Here is a 17,731-nt window from a genome sequence, read left to right on the forward strand (position 1 = left end):
CTGTATTGCTGTGGTATGCTGATTTTAGCTTTTGGATAAACACCAAGGAGTGGGATAGCTGGGTCATATCGTAGTTCCATTCTTACTTTTTTGAGGAATCTCCATACCTTTTCCAGAGTGGTTGTACTAGTCTGCAGTCCCACCAACATACACATAACTTCTTGATATATTTGCATTAATGATGAAAAGATGTCTAGCTGTATAGCATTTGCATAAAAAAGTTTATTAAGATACATTATTGTATTGATGACTTCATGATATACTAGACTTGAATTCCAACCTGTAGAATTTAGTGTACCATACTAAGCAAGATAATAACCCTTGAGTATTCTTAAGAAGGAAAAAAAGAAGAGTTAAGTTTTTTACATTGTTCAGAATGAAAACTCTGTTCACTTTCTCCATCACTGGTAAATTCAGATCTCTCACACGGAAATCAATATGGCATGTCATCCATTTTTTGGTATGATATATTTACATCATATCATTTCAAAATAAATGATCTTTAACTAAACGAGTTCTCAGAGAGCGGAGAGTATCTAGTTACATATTCCTGATATTGATGACTAACTTGTTCTTCTACAGTTTTGGAATATGTGAGAAAATTAATAGAAAATTCATGGAAGATGAATAATTACTTAAGACAAACTTTTTATTCTACCAGTAGGAATGAATAGTTGCTACCTATGCCATCTTCTCTACATTAAAGTCACAGAGCATCCTGAAGCAGAATGAAAAAATAATATAAAATCTACTTTGTGAAAATATAGGATGTGGATGTTAGATTTCAAAATTCAAAATTATTGCCTGGCTTTTATATGCAATAATGTTCTCTTTTATGCCATATAGAGCTTTTGATGTGTGATATTAATGCTTAGTGTGGTGGTATATACCTACTATCCCAATGACTCAGGAGGCAGGAGGATGACGAGTTCAAGGATAGTCTCAGTGATTTAGAGAACACGCAGCAATTTAGCAAGACCCTATCTCCAAATAAGCAATCAAAACAAAACAAACAAACAAACAAACAAACAAAATAAAACAAAAAAATGACTGGGAATTTAGCTTAATGATAAAGCACCCCTGAGTTCAATTCCCAGTACCAAAAGAAATAAATCATATGATATTCAAATTGATACTTTAATAATTATAAATATCACCTTTTTCCTTTTTCTGTTTAAAAACTGATTATAAAAATTATCATGAATGATTCTGCCATCTCATTTGATTGATAACCAATAAGAAATATTATATTCATTATAATGTTGGGATGCTAAGATAGTTGTTAAGTGTCTGAAAATATTATGTACTATTGCAGAGGAATGATATAAAAATCAGTCTGAAAATTCCTATTCTCTTTATCTCCATGATAACTACTTTCTTTTTGCAAGATAATTTGTTTGCCTGAGGTTTACCTCACCTCTATTTGAGTACCAGTAAAGAAGACACTCTTTTTTGGGATGGGTTGCTGGGGATTTAACCCAGGGCCTCAAAGATGTTAAGTATCCACCCTACCACTGAGCCAGCCCCCAAACACTTCTTAAATCAAAGTTTAACTCTGAGTGTATAAAATCTTCATATAATTCATCTCAATTAAGATGCTGATAATAGGTTGGAAATTTTCTGTTTAGTTTTTATAATTCAGTTTAGAAGTTTGAAGTTTGACATTTTAAAGAAGCTAACTTATACCAATAACCTGAAGGGATTTGAGTGAAAACTCTGCTTTCATATACAATACCAACAGTGATACAACATTTCCATAAAATAATCACATTGCTTTTAGGAACTTAAATCTTTCAAGTTTAGTTGGGGAAGAGTACAAGATAGAAAGTTAAAATGCCGGTTTATTTTCTGTTTCTCAAATGACTAGTTTTGGCCTTAATAGCTTAATTGCAAACCAATGATTATTCTCCATGGTTCTCAGGGAGACTTTCTAAAAGTGACATTGTGTCTGAAGTGTACTTGGTATGCATTTATAAATGTGAATTCCTGGATCTGTCTGAGACCCATAAACCTTAAAGCTTTGGGTCCTGAAGATTTGCTTTTTAATGATATAATTTCTAAAATACATTAAATTACATCATTAAAACTCTTAATAACATAAAACTTGCGGAGAAATTGGCATGTTTCATACGAACATTTCAAAACAGAAAAATTACAAATAGAAACATTTCAAAATAATAAAAAGAAATGCCATTGTACAATAAAAGATCAAATTGGAGTAAAAGAGTAAATATGCTTTTTTTGGGCAAATAATCCATAATTTCTTATATTAAAAAATGTAAAATGGTTTCTGAGCTAAGTGGAGTATTTGGACAAATTTTGTTGGAAACTTTGATAGGAGATTCTTTTGCAAATAATATTGTTGCTATCTTAGATACAGTTGCAGAACATGAATTCTGGAGAAGAGTTTTATATACCCGTACAGCGATGGTTGGCGCGAGATCAAGAGGATGGGGAAATCTGCCGAGAATTGCCTCTTATAAATAGAGGACAACCCATCCTTCCAGGTAGGGACACTCCAAACCCAGGCAGCACAAAAAACCCCTCGTGCCTAAATGTTGAAGGACAGGGAACTCAATGAATGCATGATGAATAAATGAATGAATGAATGATTAAGGACTGCTAGTTTCTTATCAATTACCTCTGCTGCTGTGCCAGCTGCATCTAAATGTGTTTAGTTGTTTCACATGCTGGCATTCAAGAATATGTTCTTGTCACTGTTAGCCCTGTAGGAAGGTCAACTAAAGTGCCTCTCAATCAAAACAAGAAAATTAATTCTTAGAAGGTCATGAGAAAATTGAATGTCAAATGAAGCGAAGGGCTAAGACATGCAAGTTAACATGTACTTTTCCCACAAGGTTCTACCGTGCTTTTGAAAATTTATCTCTTTGATCAGGAATTGAAAACACAACAGCTCAATGACTTTCTAAACATTTGCCCAGAAGCAGAGATATGTTCAGGTTTTATGTACTTGCGGCTGAGACTAGTTTTATCAAGTGCGGCTCTTGATATGCTTAGAATTAGGTAGTGACTGTTCCCCACCACGAGAATCCAGGGTGACCTTGTCCATAAAAGCTATTTGTTCTTGGGGTCTAGTTACTAGCCTATGCTTTGGAAGATAATGGGAAAAAGGTATATGAGAATTATTAAATTGACAATTGGTAAATAGAAATATTTCTCCAATTTAGGTGGTGTCCTACCATAATTGTTACCTTGTAATTTTTTAAAGAAAAAAATAGTAAAAGTATTATCTGTAGAATAAGAAGAGACCCACAATATCATATAATCTGACATCTGGCTTACCTATTTGTGTAACTTTTTGATGGAACATAGACTGGTAAAACATTTGCACAGACTGATAATTTCCCTGTGGTTTTAAAATAAGGTACACTAATAAATTTTCTTGAATTTCTGAAGCTAATGTATTTTGAAAAGACATGAATAGCTCTATTTACTGAAAAGTGAAGATTGCATGAGCATTGTTCTCACCATTCATAAAAGATTTTCTCACTAACTTGTAAGTATTTTTCTCACCATTCTTTATCATTCCACATGTACCACCTGAAAGAAGTTCACCAGGTACCCTGTTCTATTACTGTTAATAATAATTTAGGGGTTAGTAATGATTTAGAGGCTATATTTGCTTTTTCCTTTCCCCATTTTAATTGCAAAATTCTGATCAAAAGAGACGTACTCTAGAAACACATACTGATTTTCTTTGCTTCCCCTGTAGTGCTTGGTACTTATTAACAAATATTTTTTTTTTCAATTTCTCCACTTGGCTTGGTTTTCTAACCATACTCTATCATGTGCTTGGTAAGCTCTTTGGTAGGTCAGGGATAAATGAAGTAAATGGGTAGCTGACTCTACCCATATTTTTATCTAATATTCTAGCAATGATTGATGTGATATCTGAAATGATGTCATTATAGACAAGCAGAAGCCTTCACTAGAGGTAGACACATAATTTCTTAGGGATAGAAATAAGGCAAGCTGCATTAGTATATATATATATTTTCTGCTATATTTTGTTCCTTTAAATTCATGAAGAGTTATGGTAGTATTTGTTATTTAAGACAAAAGGAACTCTGACAGAATTTGCCTGGTTTATCAGTATACTATCATATGTACCTGAAAAAATATGTTTTCTCGGGGGGTATGGTGGCACATGCCTGTAATCCCAGCAGCTCGGGAGGCTGAGGCAGGAGGATCACAAGTTCAAAGCCAGCCTCATCAGAAGCGAGGTGCTAAGCAACTCAGTGAGAGCCTGTCTCTAAATAAAATACAAAATAGGGCTGGGGATGTGGTTCAGTGGTTGAGTGTCCCTGAGTTCAATCCCCGGTACCAAAAAAGAAAAAAAATATATATGTTTTCTTATTATGGAATTATTTTCCTGAAGAGGATACAGGTTGTTAAGAAAACTGAGCAAAAGTGGGGTTTCTCAGATTGGTGAGCTATTTATAAAATTTTTATTTTTTATTGTGGTGGTAACTAACACAAACATTAAATTTACTATCTTAAACATTTTTAATCATACTCTTCCCTATGATTAAATGTATTCACATTGTTATGCAAATGGCCTCCAGAACTTTACCATCTTACAAAGCTGAAACTCTGTACCATTAATTCGTAATCCCTCCTGCCTCACCCCTTGCCCTTGGCAACCACCTTTCTACTTTTTGTTTCTGTAATTTTAACTACTTGAGATCCCTCATCTGAGTGAAACCATACAGTATTTATACTTTTGTGATTTGTTTTTTTCCCCTAGTGTAATATCCTTGAGGTTCATCCGTAGCATAGTGTTCCCTTAGTACAAGGGTTCCCTTCTTTGAAAAGGCTGAATGATATACTACAGTTTCTTTGTTTATTTAGCAATGGACATTTGGGTTGCTTTCACTTCTTGGCTACTGTGAATAGTGTTATAACAAACATGCATGTGCAATTATAAATATCTCTTTGAGAATCTGATTTCAATACTGCTGGATCAAATGGTAATTCTCTTTTAATTTTTTTGAGGAAACTCCATACTGTTTTCCATAATAATTGTAGCATTTTACATTTCTATCCACAGTGCACAAGGGTTCCGATTTCTTTCTATACATTTTATTCAACACTTGTTTTCTGTTGTATTGATATGGGCCATTCAATGGGTAGCAATTATTTATCCTTGTAATTTTTATTTGCATTTCTCTAATAATTGTTGGTGTTGAGTTTTTATATTCTTGTTGACCATTTGTATTTTTCTTTGGGGAATTGTCTATATTCAAACTCTTTGCCCATTTTTTTTTTTTTTTTTTTTGTGTGTGGTGGTATTGTTGAATTGCAGGATTTTCTTTTATTTTCTGTATTTTCACCCCATAGTAGACATATGAATTGGAAATGGTTTCTGTAACTTCAATAGATGCTTGTTCACACTGTGTTTTCCTTTGCTTCTTAGAGTTTAAGTTTGAAGTAGTTCTGGTTTGTATATTTTTGCTTTTGAAATCTGTGATTTTGGTGTCATACCCAAGAAATCATTGCAAAATTTTATAACCTGAAAATTTTCTCATGTTTTCTCTTAGAGTTTCATAATTTGGGGTCTTGTATTTAGGTCTTTATATTTTTTGAGTTAATATCTATATATGATAAAAGGGTAATATCTATATATGATTAATATCTATATATGATCCAAGGGCAGTCTACCTTGAGCTACATCTCTATTTTTTATGTAAAAAAATTTTTATTTATTTTATTTGTGCATTATAATTATACATAATGTGGAATTAGCAGCCCTTTTTATTTTTTGAGACAAGTTCTCCCTAAGTTTCCAAGGCTGACATCCTCCTGTCTTAGCCTCTTGAGTGGCTGGGATGGTAGGCAAGTACCACCATGCCCAGCACCAGAAAAATTTGAAGCTAGCATAGATTTAATGAAAGTAGTCTCTATAACATTAAAGTGCCAGCTGAAGCAGCAAGTACTGATGCAGAGGCTGAAGCTAGTTCTACTTAAAAGATCTTGCTAAGATCATTGACAAAGATTATCAGTTATATTATGATGAACATTTTATCACAGATTTTCAATGTTGAGACACCTCAAACTGGAAGAAGATGCCATCAAGGTTTTCCAAAGACAGAAATCAATGTCTGGCTTCAAAGCCTGAGTGATGGTACATCTGTTTACAACATAGATTACTGGATATTTTAAGTTCAGATAAAAGTTTCTCTTATTATTGCTCATGGACAAAATGCCCTCGTTCATCCAAGAATTCTGGTAGAGATGTACTCTAAGATTAATGTTGTTTTCATGCCTGCTAACATAATATCCCTCCTGCAGCTCATAAATCAAGGAATAATTTAAACTTTAAAGTCTTAATATTTAATATATTCATGGGCCTATAGCTGCCATTGATATTGAGTTCTTTTTTGGACCTGTGCAAAGTAATTTGAAAACCTTCAAAAGGAAAAGGATTCACCATTGTACATGCCAGGAAGAACATTTGTGACTCATGGAAGGATTTCAAAATATTAACATTAACAGAAGTTGATTCTAACACTCATGGGTGACTTTGAGAGGTTCAAGACCTCAGTGGAAGAAATAACTGCATATGTAGTAGAAATAGCAGGAAAACTAGAATTAGAAGTAGAACCCGAAAATGGAACTGAATTGCTGAAATATCATGATAAAAGCTTACAGGATGAGAGTTGCTTATTACAGATGGGAAAAGAAAATGGTTTTTTTTTTTTTTTTTTTTTGGAGATGCAATCTACTCCTGGTGAATATAATGTGAAGATTGTTGAAATGCAACAACAAAGGATTTAGAATATTACATAAACTTAATTTGTAAAACAGTAATAAATTTTGAGAGGGATGATTCCAATTTTTAAAGAGGTTATACTGTGTATAATGTGTTATCAATAGCATTGAATGATACAGAGAAATCTTTCATGATAGGAAGTGTCAATCAAGATGGCAAAACTTCATTTTTATCTCAAGACTTTGCCACTGCTACCTGAGCTTTCTGCAAAAACCACCTTGATCAGGAGGCAGCTATTAACATCAAGCAAAAAGATTATGGCTGGCTGATGGCTCAGATGATCATTAGAATTTCTTAATAACAAACTTTTTCAGTTAAGGCATGTGCATATTTTAATGCTATTATTGCATATTTAGTAAACTATGGTATAATATAAACAAAGCTTTTTTTTTTTTTTGAGATGGGGGTCTTACTATGTTGCCATGGTTAGCTGTAAACTCCTGGGTTCAAGCAGTCCTCCTGCTTCAACCTCCCGAGTAGCTGTGGCTACAGGTCTGCGCCACCACATCTTGTCCACTGTTAGCATAACTTTTATATATGCATTGTATAAACAAAAAGTCCATGTGGTTGGGAGAAATAGATGAACTCTAGATAGGACAAAGGTGTGGGAGGAGAAGGGAGGGGCATGGAGTTAAAAATGATGGTGGAATGTGATGAACATTATTATCCAAAGTACATGTATGAAGACACGAATTGGTGTCAATATACTTTGTATACAACCAGAGATATGAAAAATTGTGCCCTATATGTGTAAATTAAATTATAATTCATTCCGCTGTCTTATATAACAACAACAGCAACAGCAAAATCCATGTGGTTTCATTGTGATATTTGCTTTATTGCAATAGTCTGGAAACAAATCTGAAATATCTCTGAGGTGTGCCTTTAGTGGAGAAAAGTTATTAATCTTTAGAGCAGCATTTCCAAGTTAACAATATAGAAAAAAAAGTGAACTTCTCTCAATGATTACTGCTTATCAATTTTGTTTCTGTGTGAGTCAGATGTGTGGAAATATCACTGGTGTGAAAATCCAAAGAATGGAATTGGTACCAGAGGAATTGTGCTCATGAGTACATAGAACAGGAGTCCGATTCTTTCTCCTTCTGGTAGTCCACACCATGAATATTATTAGATCCTCTGTTATTATCCCACAGATCCCTGAGGCTCTAGTCTTTGCTTTCTCTTTTTCTTTTTGGTGTTGGGGATTGAACCCAGGGAGTGCTTAACCACTGAGCCACATCCCCAGTCCTTTTTATTTTTTTTAATTTGATGTGGTCTCACTAAGTTGCTTAGGGCTCCCTAAATTGCTGAGGCAGGCTTTGAACTTGCAATCCTCCTGCCTCAGCCTCCTGAGTTGCTGGGATTACAGGTGTGAGCCACCATGCCCTGCTCTGGTCATTTTTATAGAAAGGTAATTTTCTGTCTTTATGTTCACGGGTGTTTTCCTTGTGCTTTTCATTCTACTCTTGAGACTAGTCAGAGACTTTTAAAATTTTAGTGGGCTTTTTTTTCAATTCTAAAACTTCCATCCGGATCTTTTTTAAGTTTTCTATTTTGTTGCTAAGATTATTTTTTTTAAATTGTTTCTTCATTCCCATTTCCCATGTGAGTTGAGATTTTTTGTGATTCTTAATAGTACGAGTAATATCCTGAATATTTTACACGTTATTATATGAGGCATTGGTTCTTATTTAAATCTTGTGGAGAATGTTCACATTTTTATTTTAGCATGCATATGACTTCTGGTTAGTTTCAGGTCACAGATTTCAACCTGTCTTCTGTGGTCTGTTTCCAATGTCTGTTCAGTTTTTAAAGGCTTTATAGCTCCCTAGATCCTCTTTTTGGTCCTTTAGCTGAAAAACTGGGGCTTTCTCCTCTATTGTGTTGTGGATTTCTGCAGTCTTTTCTGTCTAGGGCTAAGCAGTGGCAGGACAGAGAAAGTAAAGCAACAGGGTTGGGGGCACCGGATGGGGGTGGGGGAGGCTCCTCTCTACTGAAGCCTAGTTTCACTAAATTGAAGAGAAGGTTCTTGTGTGCTGTTGTTTCCAGACACTGAAATGTAAGAGAATAGAGAATGAAGGATATGGAAAACAGGTCCCAGGGAACTTCCCTTATCTCCAACTATTCCCCTCCTGCTCTCCTGTCCTGTGCGTGGGGAGATGTCTGTGGTAAATTGGAAGTTTGTCGTTGCAGCAGGATTAAATAGAAGCCCAGGCCTCAGCCAGAGGAAAGGCCAGAAGGGAAAATGTGGGTAGCTCAGAAGGGACTCCCAAGTGGCCCCCTCCTATAGCTGAACTGGCTGTCCCCAGTACTGAGCACCCCTGTTCTCTATCCACACCTTTTGAAGGACATGCAATATAACAAACCCCAAGGAGAAAGGGAGAGTAATGGGTTCCGAACTTGTTGCAATGTTCTTTATCTACAGCCCTTTCCCTGACTGCCCAAGGTCTACCTCCAGCTGTAACCAACACATTTCCTGCTACGACTCAGCCCCTCTAAACCCTGTAAAACTCAGACCCTTATCCCAGCCGGTTGCCATTTATCCTCTTGAAAATGTGCCCTTCCGCTGCTTAGTAAAGCAGGGCTGATCTGTTGAGGTCTATCTCCCTTTCTTTTACTTTTTGTGTTCTTTTTCATCTGCTTTCAGAGAAATGGAGGGGTTGGAGAGGTAGAACGACTACCTTTTCTATGTGTGGAGAGTTCATGGTTTTGCTTCGTTAGTCAGAACTAGAGGCCTTCTTCTGAGCCCTCTGAATCTGAGCTCCAGTGAATTCTTCCAGCTTTCTCATGCACTGAATCCAGGCTGGAGGACTGTGGTGAAGATAAATGTCAACTTATTAACACTTGCTGTTTCTTTACCTTCTGGTCTTCTTTCCCAATCCTCCTGCTACTATGCACTTCCCAGTCTTCATATAGCTGTGGCATGCATTCAGCTAAGTTTTCATACCTGCAATCAGTGGGAGTGACTTACCTAGAACTGGAACGCTTGATTAGTTTTATGTACTTAATTTTTAGTTACAGAAGTAATGCTTGGCACTTAAAGCCTATTTTTCTTCTGTTATCAGTGACAAAATACGAAGTGTTTGTGGCAACAGGTGAGCTATGGAATGCTGGAACAGTAGCAAATGTCTACATTTCTATCCATGGGAAAAAAGGAGACACAGGATCCAGACAACTATTTAGATCAAAGAACTCCTGTAAATTTTTAAGAGGACAAGTAAGTAAACAAAAATTCCTTTGTCTGATTTAAAAAAAAGATTTTTCCTTGTGGCTTAAAAACAAACACGTAAAATAAAATTTCCTATCTTTACCATTTTTAAGCAGATTTTAAGTGCATTTCTAAGAGCATAGTTCAGTAGTGTTCAGTGCACGGTGGTGACAGTATTTGGCTTATAGTGGCTCAACATAACAATTTTTCGACTTTATCAGAAAAGCAGTGTGCAAGTAATATGCATCCAGTAGAAATCATATCTTGAATTTTTATCTTCTCTTGAGCTAGCAACGGGTAAGATGCTCTATTCTGATGCTGAGTAGTAGCAGTGAACCAGGGCTCCTACCAGTCACATTAACATGAGAATAAGCAGCTGAAACTCTATCTGCCCTGTGTTGCTGAGCACTGATGTTGAGTAGGATAGGATTTTCAACTCACTATTTTCAAGTTACAGTGGATTTATTGGGATGTAACCCGACTGTAAGTCAAGAAGCATCTGTATTTACATTGTTATGCAATAGCAGGTCTTGAGAAATTTTCTCTCTTTCCGAACTTGGAAATCTATAACCATTCAGTAACAATTACCCAGTTCCCCAGGTAACCACCACTCTACTTTCTGTTCATGGGAATTTGACTACTTTCGTTTGGTACATCATATTATACAGTAATTATCTTTTTGTGACTTTTTTGAATTAGCATAATGTCCTTAAGATTCATCCATGTTGTAACATGTTAGAAGATTTTCTTTCTTTTTTACTGAATAATATTCCATTGCGTGTGTGCACACACTATATTCTGTTTATTGATTGATGTGCATCTGGTAATGGACATTTGGGTTTCCGCTACCTCTTAGCTATTGTGAATAATGTAGATACATACATAAAGTACAAATACCTCTTTGAGATCATTCATTCAGTTATTTTGGATCTATTCCTGGAAGTGAGATTGCTGTATCATATTGCAGTTTATTTTAAATTTTTTGAAAGTACAAGGGAATATTTAAAAATATAGTCTGATCACAAAAGTTAACCTAAAGTTTTATGTATTTTTCTTGATCACTTGTAGTCTCTTGCCTTTTTATCCTGCCCTAAAAAATTAATTTTGATTTTGAAGCACATGTATAACCAAGTCATCTTCTGATTAAGCCTATGAAACATTCCCATCAAACAGGCTCAGATTAATTCACAAAGTTCCTCATGATCTGCATCACATCCATGCCCTTCTCCTGTCTCCCCTTCACCTTTCCTCTTGCTCATTCTACCCACCGACATTGTCCAACATACCAGCTTGGATTCCTTGGGGTATCCAAGTTATGCAGTTACGCCTGGGGTGTTGTGCTTGCAGGTAAGCACCTCTTCTAGACTTTAGACATAGCTGCCTGTGTTTAGTCCTGGCTCCATTGCTTTGAGCCTACGATCTTGGCCAAGTTCTATTCCTCTCTGTGCCTCAGTTTCCTCACTTATACAATGGACTTATTACCTAGACACCTAGTTTATAGGTCGATTGTGAGAATTAAATGAGCTCATGTATGCAGAACACTTAAAATAGTTCCTGGCACATGAGGACACTAATGTTCCCTTGGGTTGGCACAAAACCCCTTTCTTTACCTTCTTCAGGTCTTTACTCAAAGAGGGCTACTGTGATGTTCTCATTTGATATTACAGCCTCCCACCACTTCCTCTCCCCATTTCTATTTTTTTTTATTATTGGTTCTTTTAAATTATACATAACATTAGGATTCAGATTGACCTAATTATAAATGCATGGAATATGATTTGTCCTAATTCAGTCCTCAGTTACTTCCCTTTTCCTTCCTCTTCCCTGCCCCTCCCCCCCCTATTCCCTTTCCTCTCCTCTACTCCTTCTGCCGTCTATTTACAGTTTTTCTTTTAATTAGTGTTTTGTGGATATACATGTTGGTGAGATTCACTGCGGTGCATTCATAAGAATTTTAGATAGGAGTCATTCCACTGTCTTTCCTTATCTCGTCCCTCCTCCCTCCCCTTCATTTCCTTTTGTCTACTTCATGGATCTTTCTTCTATTTCTTTTTTATCCTCTTGCTTATTTTGGATTAGATTCTGCACATCAGAGAAAACATTCAATCTTCCACTTTTTCAACTGCCTTATTTCACTTACCATGATAATCTCCAGTTCCATCCATTTACTGGCAAATGTCATGATATCATTCTTCTTTATGGCTGAATAATAATCCACCATGTATACATACCTCATTTTCATTATCCACTCATCTGTGGAAGAGCACCTAGGTTTGTTCCATAGCTTGGCTGTTGGGAATTGTGCTGCTATAAACATTGAAGTTGCTGCATCTCTGAAGTATGCTGATTTTAAGTCTTTTGGATGTATACCGAAGAGTAAGATAATTGGGTCAGATGGTGGTTCCATTCCTATTTTTTTTTTTGAGACATCATCATACTGCTTTCCAGAATGGTTGCACTAACTTGAAGTCCATCCAGAAATTGTGTGTTCACCTTATCACTTACATCCTTGCCAATATTTATTGTTATTTGTATTCGTGATAATTGCCATTCTGACTGAAGTGAAATGAAATCTCAATATATTTCTAATTTTCATTTCCCTAATTGCTAGAGATGTTAAATATTTTTCATATATTTGTTAACCATTGTATTTCTTCTTTTGGGAATATCTGTTTAGTTCTTTTGCCCATCTATTGATTGGGTTTTTTTTTTTTTTTGGTGTTAAGTTTTTTGAGTTCTTTGTACATTCTGGATATGAATGCCCTATCTGAGTAGCAGGTGGCAAATATTTTTTCCCATTTTGAAGGCTTCATCTTCACTCTCTTAATTGTTTCCTTTGCTGTGAAGCAGCGTTTTAATTTGATGCCATCTCATTTATTGATATTTGATTTTACTCTTTGTCCTTTAGGAGTCTTGTTAAGGAAGTTGGTTCCTGTGCCAGTATCTTAGAGTGTTGGTCCTGCATTTTCTTCTAGCAGGTGTAGGGTTTATGGTCTGATTCCTTGGTCTTTGGTCTACTTTGAGCTGAGTTTTTTTGTAGGGTGACAGGGGTTACGTTTCCTTCTATTATATATAGATTTCTAATTTTCCCAGCACCATTTATTAAAGAGACTAGCTTTTCTCCAATGTATGTTTTTGGCACCTTTGTCTAGTATGAAATAACTATATTTATGTGCATCTGTCTGTCTTCTATTCCAATGCGCCTGTTTTGGTACCAGTACCATGCCGTTTTTGTGGCTGTAGTTCTATAGTGTAATCTGAGTTATGGTATTGTGATTCCTCCTGCTTTGCTTTTTTCACTAAGGATTGCTTTGTTAATCCTGTTGTATTTTATTTTTCCAAGTGAATTTCATAACTGCTTTTTCTAGTTCTGTGAAGAATATCATTGGAATTTTGATGGGACTTGTGTTGAATCTGCATATCACTTGTGGTAGTATGACCCATTTTGACAATATTAATTCTGCCTATCCAAGAACACGGTAGGTCTTTTCATCTTCTAAGGTCTTCTTCAATTTAAACTTTATTTAGTGTTTTATATTTTTCATTGTAGAGGTTCTTCAACTCTTTTGTTAGATTTATTCCCAAGGATTTTATTTATTTATTTATTTGAGGTCATTGTGAAAGAGATAGTTTTCCTAATTTCTTTCACAGCAGATTCATCATTGGAGTGTAGGAATGCAATTGATTTATTAGTGTTGATCTTGTGTCCTATTACTTTGCTAAATTCATTTGTGAGCTGCATAAGTCTCTTGGTAGAACTTTTTGGGTCTTCAAAATGTAGATTTGTGTCATCAGCAAACCATAATTTGAGTCTTCTTTTCCTATTTGTATCCCTTTAATTTCCTTCTCTTTTCTGATCGCTCTGGCTAGTTTCAAGGACTATGTTGAATAGGAATGGTTAAAGTGGGAATCCTTGTCTTGCTCCTAATTTTAGAGGAAATGCTTTCAGTTTTTTTTCCACTCAGTAAAACATTGACCTTGGGTTTGTCATGTGTAGCTTTTACAATATTGAGGTAAATTCTTTCTGTCCCTAGTTTCTCTAGTGTTTTAAACATGATTGGGTGCTGTACTTTTTCAAAAGCTTTTTCAGCATCTCTTGAGATTCTGTGCATCTATGTGATTCTTGTCCTTAAGTCTATTTATGTGGTGAATTACATTTATTGACTTATATATGCGGAACCAAACTTGGATCCTTTGGATGAAACCTACTTGATCATGGTGCACTATCTTTTTAATGCATTTTTTTGTATGTAGTTTGCCAATATTTTATGAAGAATTTTTGCACTTATGTTCATTAAGGATATTGGTCTGATGTTTTCTTTCCTTGATATGTTTTTGGTTTTGGTATCAGGGTGACACTAGCTTTGTAGAAAGAGTTTGTCAGTGTTACCTCCTTTTCTATTTTATGGAATAATTTGAGGAGGATTGGTATTAGTTCTTTTTTTAAAGGTCTGGTAGAACTTGGCTGAGAGTCCTTCCAGTCCTGGGCTTTTCTTTGTTGGAGAGCTGTGACAGCTGCTTCAATTTCATTACTCAATATTGTTCAGTTGAAGTTTTTATATCCTCATGGTTCAATTTGGGTAGGCCAAATGTATCCAGGAATTTGTTAATATCTTCAAGAAGTTTTAGTTTATTGGAGTATAAATTTTCAAAACAGTTTCTGATGATCCTCTGGATTTCAGTAGTGTCTCTAGTGATATTTCCTTTTTTTCATCTTGAATTTCATGAATTTGAATTTTTGCTTTCCTTCATTTGTTGAGTTTGGATAAGGGTTTATCAATCTTGTTATCCTTTCAAAAAACCAACTCTTTGTTTCATTGATGTTTTGTATTTTTTATTCTCAATTACATTGGCTCTGATTTTAATTATTTCCCATCTTCTATTGATTTTGGTGTTGGTTAGTTCTTATTTTTCTAGGGCCTTGAGATGGTAATGTTAGATTATTTGATATCTTTCTATTGTTTTAATGTATGAACTCAATGCTATGAACTTTCCTCTTAGAACTGCATTCCTGCTACCCAGAGACTTTGATATGCTGTATCACTGTTCTCACTTCTAAGAATTTAAAAAAAATTTCTTCTGAGTTCTTCTTCTATCCAACCATCATTCAAAAGTATATTATTTAATCTTCAAGTATTAGAGGTTTCTGTTTTTTATTTCATCATTGATTTCTTTCTAATTTCATTCCATTATGATCTGATAGAACTTCTTTTTTTTTGATACTGATCTGGTCAATTTCAGAAAATGCTTCATGTGCCGCTGAGAAGAAGTTGCTAGATAGGAAATACTCCATAGATGTCTGTTAGTTCCGTGTTATTAATTGTATTTTTTAGTTCTGTAGAATCTTAGTTTATGTTTGGTTATCTATCCACGGTGAGAGAAGTGTGTTAAAATCACCTAGTTATTGTATATGGTCTATCTGATTCTCAGTATTGAGAAGGGTTTGTTTGATGTATGTAGATGCTCTGTTGTTTGGGGCATAAATATTTATAATTATTATATCCTGTTGATGTATGATTCCCTTAAGCAGTATGAAGTGACCTTCTTTGTCTCTTGTGATTAATTTTGGCTTGAAGGCCACTTTATCTGATATGAGAATAGCTACCCCTGTTTGTTTATGAGTCCCATTTGAATGGTATCTCTTTTCCCATCCTTTCACCTTCAGTCTGTGGATGTCTTTGCCTGTGAAATGATGACTCTCTTGCTGACAGCATATTGTTTGGTCTTGTTTCTTAATCCATCAGCCAACATGTTTTTAAGTTGAACACTTTAGACCATTTACATTTGATGTTATTATTGAGAGTTGTTTTTTTATTCCATGCCATTTTGATTTATTTCTAATTTTTAAATAGGACTTGATTCTCCTTTAATTGATGATTCTTCTAGTCATTATTCCTATGCTGGTTTTCTTTTTTGTTTTTTATTTATTCTTCATGAAATATTTCATTGAATCTGTTTTGAAGTGCAGGGTTTCTAGTTATGATTTTTTTTTGCTTCTGTATATCATGGAAGATTTTTATTTCATGTTCAATTTTGAAGTTTAATTTTACTGAGTATAGTATTCTTGGTTGGCATCCATTTTCTTTCAGAACTTGGTATATATTATTTCAAGTCCCTCTTGGCTGTTGAGTGTCTGGGTTGAGAAATCAGTTGAAATTGGGATTGGTTTACCCCTGAATATGACCAACCATTTTTATCTTGTAGTTATAAAATTCTATCCTTGTTTTGTATGTGAGGCATTTTTGTTAAATATGTCTTAGAGTGGATCTTTTGTGACTTTTGTGTATTTGGAGTTCTATATGCCTCTTGTATTTGAATATCCATCACATTTTTAAGGTCTAGAACTTTTTCAGATATTATTTTATTGAAAAGATTGTGTATTCCCTGTAGCTGGTATTTCAGAGCCTAAAGACAATGACTCTTACATTTGATCTCTTAATGTTATCCCAGATTTCTTGAATATTCTGTTCATGGTTTCTGAACATTTTTTCTTCATGGTCAGCTTTATTTTCAAAATTATATACCTTGTCTTTGAGGCCTGAAAATCTGTGTTCAAAGTAGTCTGATCTATTGGTGATGCTTTCCACTGAATTTTAAATTTGGTTTATTGAGTCTTTCATTTACAGGATTTCTGTTTGGTTCTTTTTCAGAATCTCTGTTTCTTTAATGTGGTTTTTCACTTCCTGGATTTGCTAAATTCACTCCTTTCTTCTTCTTTTAGCTCATGGAACATTTTAACTATGAACATTCTAAATGCTTTCTCAGACATTTCCTTCACTGTGGTGTCCCAATTGTTGAAGCATTGTGGGCTGTTTGGGATGGCTTGCTGCCTCACCTTTCCATATTGTTTGTATGTCTGCCCATCTATTGGTGTAGTTCTCACTTTTTTTCTTTTAAGCAAGGGATTACTTTGTGTGCTTGTTTCCCTTAAGAGCCCTGAGTTGCGTGATATTGATATCTAAGTCAATGTGTGACCGCTATTGATCCCAATATCAGAACGACTTTGAGATGTCACCGGACCCTAATCATTTCAGCCTCATACTCTTCAACCTTAAGAGAAACAAAAACTCGTTGCTCTTGTTCTCCATGTTTTCTCAAATCCAGATATAAACTTGTAATAAAGTTCTGGAACAAGCCAAAAATTTAGTTACTAAATTTAGTAAAACTACTAAAACCCTAAGTGAGACCTGGACAAAAGAAGAAAGACTAGGCAAAAAAGAGAGGGGAAAAGAGAGAAAGGAGAGAGAGAGAAAAGAGATAAAAGAATGATTCACATCAATCTAGAAATGGGAAATAGATGACAGAGAAAGAGAAAGAGAAAGAGAGAGAGAGAGAGAGAGAGGAGAAACTCTTAAGCTCACCCACTTAAAGTCAAATATCCATCCAGTGGACCTTTGAAATAGTAGCAGATAAATAATACAAGAGGATGAATGGGGGTAAGAGGAGAAAGTACAAACTAGAGCTAGGAAAACAAAGAAGATTGATTCTAATTAATGATTTAAACCATGAGATGAACTATATTCAATTGGGTTGAAGGTACAATGTTGGCTATTGGGGTAACAACTATCATTCAAGAGTTATTTATGTGATCAAAGTTGATGTTAAAGCTATTTATAGTAAACCACGTCCAGGTGAAGAATATTCTTGTTGAATCCTGGTTTGGATTTCATTGCGGTTTAGACATCTAGCAAATGTCCATCATTCTCTTTGGCTGTGGATCTCTCCAGAGT

General features: G+C 35.1%; 1 protein-coding gene across 1 annotated transcript in view; it reads left to right on the top strand.

The window, feature by feature from the left end:
* Rp1 (RP1 axonemal microtubule associated) overlaps positions 1–17,731 on the top strand; it is a 316,472-nt gene that overhangs the window by 85,156 nt on the left and 213,585 nt on the right. The window contains exons 6-7 of the mRNA XM_046428620.2: positions 2,375–2,507; positions 9,859–10,010. Coding sequence (XP_046284576.1) covers positions 2,375–2,507; positions 9,859–10,010 — 285 coding nt within the window. The remainder of the gene's footprint in view (positions 1–2,374; positions 2,508–9,858; positions 10,011–17,731) is intronic.

Source organism: Marmota monax, unplaced genomic scaffold, assembly GCF_021218885.2.
Source record: "Marmota monax isolate L192 unplaced genomic scaffold, Marmota_monax_Labrador192_F-V1.1 WCK01_AAM20220418_F8-fsc00044, whole genome shotgun sequence".
NCBI lineage: Eukaryota > Metazoa > Chordata > Mammalia > Rodentia > Sciuridae > Marmota > Marmota monax.